The sequence below is a fragment of the Primulina tabacum genome, chromosome 8, assembly GCF_025594145.1.
Source record: "Primulina tabacum isolate GXHZ01 chromosome 8, ASM2559414v2, whole genome shotgun sequence".
Classification (NCBI taxonomy): domain Eukaryota; kingdom Viridiplantae; phylum Streptophyta; class Magnoliopsida; order Lamiales; family Gesneriaceae; genus Primulina; species Primulina tabacum.
In genome coordinates this window covers 41,780,779-41,791,345 of record NC_134557.1, presented here as the reverse complement: position 1 = coordinate 41,791,345, position 10,567 = coordinate 41,780,779, and the positions used below count along the sequence as shown (strand labels likewise).

At 33.5% G+C, this 10,567-nt stretch overlaps 1 protein-coding gene and 1 pseudogene across 1 annotated transcript; one reads left to right on the top strand and one right to left on the bottom strand.

Annotated features, from left to right (window-relative positions):
- The first annotated feature begins 2,398 nt into the window (after positions 1-2,398).
- LOC142554804 (putative LRR receptor-like serine/threonine-protein kinase At2g16250) lies at positions 2,399-4,333 on the top strand (annotated as a pseudogene).
- Positions 4,334-4,432: 99 nt separating this feature from the next.
- LOC142554236 (uncharacterized) lies at positions 4,433-9,025 on the bottom strand. The gene is made up of 10 exons (XM_075664939.1): positions 8,942-9,025; positions 8,643-8,851; positions 7,807-7,992; positions 7,025-7,122; positions 6,427-6,517; positions 6,146-6,349; positions 5,810-6,066; positions 5,273-5,363; positions 4,964-5,180; positions 4,433-4,836 (listed from the first exon to the last, which is right to left on the bottom strand). Exons 2-10 carry the CDS (start codon positions 8,832-8,834, stop codon positions 4,625-4,627), a joined length of 1,548 nt encoding a protein of 515 aa, XP_075521054.1. The 5' UTR covers positions 8,835-8,851; positions 8,942-9,025; the 3' UTR covers positions 4,433-4,624.
- Positions 9,026-10,567: the final 1,542 nt, after the last annotated feature.

Here is a 10,567-nt window from a genome sequence, read left to right as displayed (position 1 = left end):
TAGCGGTAATAATATTCTTCCAATTCCACATATGGAACAAGGTAATAATTAAACATATGATATAAAATTAATAAATTCATTTTATTTTAAAGCCTTACTAACTTAATGTATATGCAGATGGAGTAATGTGTTCATATGGACACATACACCTACACACTATGTGCGGATCATTCGTGAATGTACTTGACAAAATGGAGATGGTCAGTAATTTACATTGTTTAAAATAGAAATTTAAAATATGTCAGATATTATCACTTTTTGTACACTATTCCTTTTATTTATTAATTGTAGTTTAAATGGCTCGTATACGACCTTGAAGCTGTGGATGTTTTGTCATTGCCCTTAGAATGTAGACATCACACTCTCTGGCGAAGTGTGTGCCAACTGATATGTTTTCACATTGTCGAGATGCATCGTCCAAATCGAGTTCTTCGGCAATTTGGGATGCCACAAAACATTCCAATACCAGCATTTGATGAGATCAGTTACATGAATGCTCAAGGCGGGGGCGCAAAATTATGATTGGGTAAACATTATAGACCAATGGTGGATGCGTGGGAAAATCGTCATAATCTGATTGTTGACAGTGAATTGGTTGAAATTATAGCATGAGATATGATTATGAGACATGATATGATTCTATAACTCATGTTTCATATCTCCTATCGATGTAGGACTATTTCGTTGATAATTTTAATTTAAATTTTGAACTTTCAATATTTGTCAGACGGTACACTATTTCTTTCATTTCATTAAAATTATTAGATCTGGTATCGTATTGTTCTCAAACGCAGTGATATATATTTTATAGTGTGATGTCCTATAATAACGTTACCACCTTCGAATGAAAGCACCAACACACTGTCCATTCCTAAAAAAATTCAATAGGCCACACAAAATAAAAAGGTGATAATAATTTTTTAAAATTACAATTGAATAACAAAATGTGTAATATCATAAAATAATACACTATAAAATTAATTTACATATACTTTCATTTTTTATTAGAATTAATTATAATAATAATGATGATAATGCTAAATTTGTTTACTATACTACTACTATCAATAATAATAATAAAATAATTATATTTTATTTAATAAGTTAATAATAATAAAAATAACTATGATAATCAATTTTATACTAAATAAGCAAAAAAAATAATAGTAAAATCATTTAAATGTATACTTTTTTTTATTTGGATTTTTAGTTTTTCCCTCAAGAACGGAAGGGTAGAGATTTAAGAAAGAGTTCAAATTACGGATTGTGATTCGTTTGATTCATGGTTGTAAACGTAAGTGCCCCAGAAATAAAGTTCTTTTCTTTTTCTTTCCTTTCCTGCTTTGTTTATTTATATTTTTCATGTCTAATTTCCAGGCAACATAGTAAATGCACGGAAGAGGTCCTTTGATTGTGCGATTTAAAGCTTTTGTTCCTCGTGTATATGAATATGTACGAGAGTGAGTGAATTTTTTCGTGAAAGTTCAATGAAGTTCCAGAAGATATGATGCATCAGTGGAGAAGGGTAGTGTTTGTAAGTTTAGTTCTAGTTTTCTTGTTGTCTGGTTGCACGTTATCGCAACAATTACTGGTTTCTAGGCAAGAAAGATTGGCTTTGCTTTAGTTGAGATCGTCTTTAGGGTTGAGGGGCAAAGAGTGGCCTCTAAAATCTGACCCGTGTAATCAGAGCCGTACATGTGTTCGATGGGCCTGAAGCGAAAATTTAAAAATGAGTTCTCTTGTTGGTAAAAATAATGCTAAAATTCAGTTAGCAAATAATAAATACAATAAATAATACATAATACACAAGAAACAATATATTACATAAAAACAAATTAATAAATATTTGAAATAATTGCATAAATAATAATCGTCTAGCTATTTTAGAGAAAAAATATATATCAAATTTGTATAATCCAGTTTTCGGATCATTTCTTTGTCAATCAACAATATAACTAGTGCATTTAGTATATTTCTTTATATTACTGATCGAAGATTAGTGTTTATTAATTTCAACTTCGATCAGTTTCTTTTTGCTTATGCAACTGTTACTATGATAATTAACAAAATTTTATAGGCAATATAAGTATTTGAGAATAAATCATTCAGTTTTGCCAAATGTTGTAGCATCTTAAAAAATTGTTGAAGTTCTATAAAATACTTCATCAAGCTAGTTAAAGGCTAACTCGTTAACTTCAGCAAACTCAACAAATGCCCCAAAGTCTATTGATATTGTTTAAATTGTTCAACCCGTACTTGAAAAAAAGATCGAGTTTGATCAGTTAAAAACAAAAATATTCAAATTACTCTTTTTTTCTTTAATATTAGGCTAAAAAAAATTATTTCAGTAGATCATCAACTCAAATTATATATGTTGGACCCTATCAAGGACCGGGCCATGAGACGATGGTCTCCTTGGCCTCATAAAAGGTCCGGCCCTACGTGTAATCAATGGGCGGGTATATGGTGCAACAATGGCAGGGTTACAGGGATCAATGTTCAGGGTTCAGGAGAACAAGGAGGAGAGGTCAAAACCCTCAATTTTCAGTGGATGCACTTCGAAATTTGACACTTTTATCTTCCTTTAATGCCTCGAGTTTGGCGCTTCCGGGGCGATCCCTGAATGGTTCAGATGGCAAGTTGCCTCTCTTCGTGTACTTGATCTTGGTTCTTGTTTGATCAATGGTTCTATTTCATCGAGTCTTGGAATTTTGAGTAGCTTAGTTGAATTGCATTTGTTTGGTAATAATCTTACTGGCACGGTTCCTCTGAATTTAGGTCGGTTGTTTGGGCTATCTGAGCTTGATCTCTCGAAGAACGAACTAAAGTTTCAATTCCAGAGACTTTTGTTACTCTTGGGAACCTTACTTTAATTGATATGTCTTTTAGTTCCTTGTCTGGGGCGATACCACCAAGCATTGGGACATTGTCTAGGTTGCAGTTCTTGAATCTTTCAGGTAACTGTTTTTGGTCCTCTGTTCCCGCCCAACTGGGTGATCTAACAAGTCTAGTTGACCTTGATCTTGGCTCCAATATGCTATCAGGGCCCGTGCCTGCGGATTTGAGAAGTTTGCATCGAATTCCGCTTGGGAACGATTCTTTATCAGGACCGATACCTGGTAACATGGTTGACTCGTTTGCAGTTTGTGGTTTTGAGTCATAATGATTATAACTAATAATATAAATGAATCAAACTGTTTGTGAGCTATTCGAAGCTCGATTATGAGGTTCGTTAAGATAAACAAACCAAGTTCAAGCTCTACAATATTCGGCTCGTTAGCTTGTGAACATGTTCGTTAGTAAATTCATAAGTAATATCTTAGATGAAAAATAATAATTTTGACATTTAATTTATTGATTTCACATTAATTATGAAACATATAGAAAAATATATTAAATTTTAATAAGAATATTATATATTTTTTCTAAATGTATAATTTATCTTTTAATGAATATTTAAATGTATAATTTATATTTATTGAGCTCGTTTAAGTTCGATAAAAGCTTGAATAACCTCGTGAACCATGAATATATTTGTTAAATAAAGCTCGAGCTCGTCTCGATTATAAACAAGTCAAGCTCAAACATTCAAGAGTTCAGCTCGGCTCGGCACGAAGGGATAATGCCAATTTTCCGAATGTGTTGTGGTCAATTCTCTCGTTGCCATTTCTTGATGTGTCTGTGAATAATTTTACTGGTGTGCTACCCGATGCCGGTTCAACTCCCAACGCTAGTGTGGCAGTATTTAACATTTCCAACAATATGTTCTATGGGAATCTTACTCCTTCAGTTAGGAGGTTCAGATTTATCGACATGTCGAGGGTCCAGTTCCAGTATATGCTCGTGGCAACACATCTTTAATTAGGAATTGCCTAAAGAGTATGACTGGTCAGAGGAATGTAACAGAACGTGCCTCATTCTGTGCCGACAAGAACCTGGTATTTGATAATTTTTGAGAACCAAATATCAGACGACCTCCCCAATCCAAGAAAAAGAGCCACAAATCAGTTGTGATTTTTGCTTTTATTTTTGGAGGTGTTGGGATCATTGCGTTTGTACTATCTATCATCATGCTTCTGATTATGCACTCGGAAGAGGGACACAACAAACCAACGAGGTATTAGTGTGGGGCCTGTTCTATCAGGTGAAAGTCCTCCACCTCTTGGAGCATCACTGAACTTTTCGAGTCTTGGTGATGCATTTACATATCAGCAGATTCTCCAAGCCACTAGTGAATTTAACAATGTAAATCTAATCAAGAATGGCCATTCTGGTGATCTATTCCATGGAATACTCGAAGGTGAGATATCCGTGGTGATATACTAACATGAAATATTTTTAATGAACCAACAATATTGAAGTAACTTTTCTGAGAACAATTCTCCCCAAACTCCAACAGAAATATACTTCTCAAGAAATAAACTGTATTATCTTCTTTTTTTTTATCATAATAAACTATCCACAAATGTGAGTTCTTCCCTTGTATAAAACATCGGGAAAATGTACAGCAAAAAAAAAAAAAAAACAGAAAAGAGATCAAGTGATAGCGTTTTATGTAAAAAGGGAGATGGGTCAGATAAGCACTAAACGGAAAGAAATATTCACAAATTAAAATTCTCACGTTTCAAGCAGCAGGCATAGATGATGAGAGAACGACATAAGCCAAGTATCGCATACCATCCTGCATTTTCCCCACAGCCATGCTATGATCAGTCCGGAGATGTTCGGTAAATGCACTGGCCTTCTGCTGGATAGAGTTCTTAGGAACAATTTCTTGTGAATTAGCAGTAGCACTTTTAATAGCTGCCAAATAGGCCTCTGTTACGTCTGATATGCCTGAGCAATGAAGTTCATATCAAAATGATTACAGTGTTTTTTTTGGTTACGAGGGCCGCGAACTTATGATTTTTTTGTGATGCTACAGAACGACAAGCATCATGAAGAAATCTAGGATAAAATTTACCAGTAACAAAACTGTGGAAAACTGCTTCAATATTTCCTGTCATAGATTCTGTCCTCACTCGGATTATCTTGGCTCTTTCAAAAGAATCTTCAGGCCAATCTATCTTTACTGTTTCCTCACTAATCTCTTGATCTTGCACTTTGTTTGCATTAGATATAATAGACTTCCCAAGCATCAGCAGTTGAGTTACAGCAAAACAGCACATCTCAGAAAGTCTCTGATACGAAAAGCAAAAGGTTTTGCATCAATCACACTTGACGTGTTTAAAAAACCAAAGAACTTGCTTACTAGTTCAACTCCTCTACGTACATGAACACCCTCTGAATGAAGAGAATCAAGCCTCCCAGAAGTTCTTTGAATTATGTCATTTGGAGCCAGGCCAGCCAAAGCACTTGTGAAGCTACAATAGATTATAAAATACAGAAGCAGTTTTAATTCCATAGATTGGGATCCTGTTCACAAGATTCTGAAACAACGTATGCAGGATGAATATAAGAGCCAGGGAAAAGAACAAACGGAAGCAAAAGAAAGATATCAATTTTACACTAGAATATGCCAAACTTTAAATAACAATTGCTGGAATAACACCAGTTCAGCAACCCTATGAGAATTTGCATCATGAAAACAAAAAGGCCCATAGGCAAAGAGATAATATACATGAAAATGAAATCTTTGTGGTTCAACTAAATTAAAGTCATTGAACACAAATCATCGCGGATCACAAGATTCTTTTCTCCACAAAAAACAACAAAATTTAGTAGGTTATCGTAGATGAGTTTGCACCTGCCACAAGCTAAATAATAGGAGAATAACAGAAAATAAAATGAATAATGAAGGAAAATTTACCCTGCAGCTAATTCAGCAGCCTTGCGAACACTGGATTCATGTAAATTCTTTAATTCGTCAATACTGTCAATATTTCCATCCTCTATTTTCTTCCCTTTTCCAAACTCATTACGGTCTCCATCAAGTCCAACACCCATGTCAAAAATGTGCTGGATGTCTTTAATCTTTCCATCATATATAGATTTTTGTTCAGAGGACAGCTTACCCTTTCTTCGGTTATATAATAGTGCATAATGATTGGATAATGCTTCTAACTCCTGCAAGGCAACAAACTTTGAAGTTAGGAACAAGCAATTAAAAAAACATGAATTGATTCAACATTTCCAAATCATATACCTCCAATTGCTCTGGACCTCCATAAATATAAAAGCATCTGTCAAAAGTAACTTCTTCAAACAGTTGATCTTCATCTATCTTTCCCTCAGATAATTTGGTTTGTTTATCCACATCGATCCCAGATTCTGAAATTAAAAGATCCATAGCTTCTTTTCCAACTAGCTCAAGCACTTGCATTCCCTTTGCTGTCAAAACTTTTCCCGTCTATGATATAAGAAAGACAAGAAATTGGGTTACAATTCTGGAAAAAAGTGAAAAAGAACAGAGAACCTGGTGCAAACCTCCAACAGAGATGGCGCAACAGTACCAGTTGGTCCGGCAACTCCACCATGTTGAATTGACTCTGAAATGTTGGAAGCTGAATTTTCAATCCTAGAAAAGTAGACAGCAAAAATTAAGGATCACAAAAGTAAATGTTTCGGTTGTTTGTCACATAAAACATGATGCGTGTCTCACTACACCTGCCAGCTTCATCATGTAACACCAACAACAGGAAATATAACATTTTCAATTTTCAATGTATGCATATCATCCATCAAATATTAACAGCACTGCAACCATACTGAGATCACATCCATCTTCTACTGGGGTTTCACTCCAAAACTGAGACTAATGATACTATTCCTTACATATATTTTTAATGCGTACTGAAAAAACATAACAAATCTGCATAGAGAGAAGTGAAACATGATACATGCTTCAGCTTGAAATTTGAATGCGGTAACTTTTAAACCGCCAAGCTTCTCAAGATCCATGATCCTCTAGCTCGCAAACTCAGCTAATCACTATAAAAACTACATTTTATTTGTTTTTCAAGTTTTTTACAGTAACTACTAAATGTGTGTTTATGTTCCAAAATAAGAAACTGTACTGACATACTTGTTAACTAAATTCGCTCCTCCTTTCCATGCTGTTCCTAAAGCTTGCCAAGCTCCTGTCGTAAGAGATTCCACTGAAGTATCGAGTGCCTTCAAGCCCTGCATTGGCATTATCATATTTATGTATGAATTGGAAAATGAAATGAGACAAGGAAATGAAACCTCTGAATATATAATGGATAGTATTTATGTCAAGTGATTGTGAAATGGATCGTGTAATGGGCCTATTTGCGTTATGATCATTAATTTCCAGCATGCATTTTTCCTTGTTCTTCCAAGACGACTACTGTAAATATTGAAGTGAGGCTCGAAAAAGAGAGAAACTTGCAGTTTCTTCAAACCTTTTTTAAAGAAATAATCTGATAGATTTTTATATACCATAACCATCCAAAATATACAAATAGTTCTACATAACAAACTACTAATGAAATAACTGTCTAATCCTATCCATATAAACTGTTTAAACTTAATCCATGTCTATATCACACGGTTTATTCGAATACTAATTACAACACATAAAGGAAATAAATTAATTATAAACCAAGGCCCTTATTCTTGTGCTTGAAACAGCCGAGAGTATAAAGTTTTCAGAAATGCTCCTTTGGATGTTGGATCTGGGCTAAGCACACACTCTTGTTCATCACAATTTGATGAAGGAAAAATAATTTAGAATGACGGAAAAATGTCAAAAGAAAGAGGCGAATGTGAAAAGGGAAGGGAGACATGTAGGTGTTGAAGTGAAGATAGTCAATAAATTTCTCACCTTTATTTCACATGACATACCTGGCTAAGGAAAGTTTCTTCACTGGCTTTCTCTAGTTTATCCAATGCTTTTTTGCGCAGTTCGTCCACCTCATCACTTTCATCTACGACCAAGGATGATTCTGTACTATACTCGTTAGCTGATTTAGGTTCATCAGCCATAGTATCAGTAATGCTCTGTGCTGCTGTCCTAGCAACCTCAACAGCCTGTATTTGAGATACCTTACGACTCAAACATTTAGCAAAATGATACACCAAAGAAACTCAGAGATTTGATCCAGGTAATAAAAAACCTGCATGTTCTACGAAATATGTCTCATAATTCATAACTGAGAGAACTAGGCCAAGAAAAGAAACGAACAATTTGATGCCATTTCTGTGATCCAAATCAGCACTACTAATGATCACAGTGAGAAATTCTTTAATGATGGACTTACTGAACCATGTCAACATTTTCATAAAATTTGAACCAACATCAAGGCAGTATGTTTCTTCCATTTTCTCTCCATTCTAGCGAATTGATACCAAAGCCATCATAATGCTAACATAAAATTCCAATTAAAATCATAAAATGAAAATTATACAGGGTTTGCAAAAGCATCTTGCCACATTTATTGCTGTCAATTGACCATATCAAAAAAGAAAAGAATAACCTTCAACACCAAATACATTACCAAAAAGATGACCGATTACCACCTAATGCTTCAGCTGCAGACTACATATTAAACTCATTCACTTCAAACATGTAATTTTACAAACTAAATCAACCTAATTACTCAGTTAGTAATGCAAGTAAAGAAGTGGAAGACCGCGGTACATTTCCTTCACATGATTGGTTGGCAAGGAAGGAGACGTACATTGCGAGAGATCTCTCCGGCGGCGACAGTAGCAGCTTTCTGAAGATCCGAGAGATAAGAAAACGTAGAAAACCCCCAACCGCCCCATCCTCCGCCGCTGCCGCCAGCAGGTTTAGACTGTACGTCGGCGGCAGTGTCTTCAACTTCGGGCTTTATTTCCGCCTGGGAAGGCTTCGCTGAACTGTCCGTCATCGTTGTACCTCGATTCTCTGTAAAATGATTCGAGTTCTCTGCAGTAAGATCCGAAATATAGGGTTTCTAATATTTTAGATATTCTATTATATATGAAACTAAAATACCTTCCCTGATAAGTTGCTTCAACTTGTTCTTGAAGGCGATGAAGCTCGACTGAACGGCACCGTTTTGTTCAACCAGTTTATCATTATTTCACATGAGACGAAGTTACCGCTTCAAAAAAATGTTTTTTGTTTTATGCTCAAAATCTGTATCATATAAGGTAACAAATTGAGTTTGACATATATATTTAAACTTTGTAATCCATTGTTTTTCATGATTCATATACAAAATGTTTTGGTGTCATAATTACACTCTTTAGCAACTAAAAATTTACTCAAACTTCTCCATATTTTACATAAAAAAATTTAAACAAAACTTTCTTTTTAAATCAAACAACTCTTCTAAATTGAAAAAATAATTTCGTTTTAATTGTTTAGTATTATTTGATCAAATTAAAAATAATAATAATAATAACATATGCAATGCATGTGCATCTTTTACTAATATATATAAAAGTTGAGTTTTTACCTAAAATAGTAAGTTGAAATTAACAATTTAATTTTATGAAATTTTTATTGATATATTTTTATAAAGACTTCTATGTGTTTTTTTAAAAAATTCAAACGTGAATTGAAGATATTTGAAAATATAAATTTCAATTATTACTTACATTGATTATACCATTTCGTTCAAATTCGAATTTAATTCACTGTTATATGAATTCAAATGTAATTTATGAATTATATGTTTTTTATTTTCTTTATTTAAATTGAAACTTAATTCTATTGAAAATATAAATTAATTCTAAATTTTTTCATTTATTATATCAATTCATTTAATTTGGGATATGTTTTTGTGTTACTATGATATATTTAGATGTTATTATAAATTTTATAAATAATTCAATCTGATTTCTGCATCACGTTGAGAGAATCAATTTTCTATCGGAATAAAAATAAAAAAGAGCGTAATGTTCAATATCAGATGTGAAGTAAATCATTCAAAAATACATTTGGCGCTTAAACTCTGATTAGTTAATTGATAGTATCTACCATGTTGGATGCGATAATTGTCATGGTAGCGAGATCGAACCGTGGTGCTTGAACTGCTATGCAGTTTAAAATATTTGAGTTGCGCCATTACCACCAGCTATACCTTTTGGTAAAGCGGAAAGCGCTTGGTCCTGCAATTGGTATCAGAACCAATGGCACGGGTTCGATTCTCATTGATTGCAAGAAGTGCAATTATTGGATGAGAAACTGTTGAGTGCAATAATTGTATCTTCTTGGTAGCGAGATCGAACCGTGGTGCTTGAGCTGGTGTGCAGATTAAAATATTTGAGTTGCATCATTACCACCAGTTATAGTTTTAGTAAAACGACAAGCGCTCGGTCCTACATACCCGCATATAAAATAAATATGTATTAATTGTGAATACTTTTTAATATATTTTATAAAATTCAAATTTAAATTTGATGTTCATTGAAAATATAAACTACATTTAAGTGTTTGAATTGATTATATCATTATATTTAATTTCGATTATGATTTTAAGTTGTACGTTACTTTTATATATTTTATGTTTAACACTCTCTATCACCCTAAATAAAATATAAAAAATTTTATATAATATTAAGTTTTTCAACTTTTTAAAAGAGTGTCGGTAAAGTTGTTGTTGTTGTTATTATT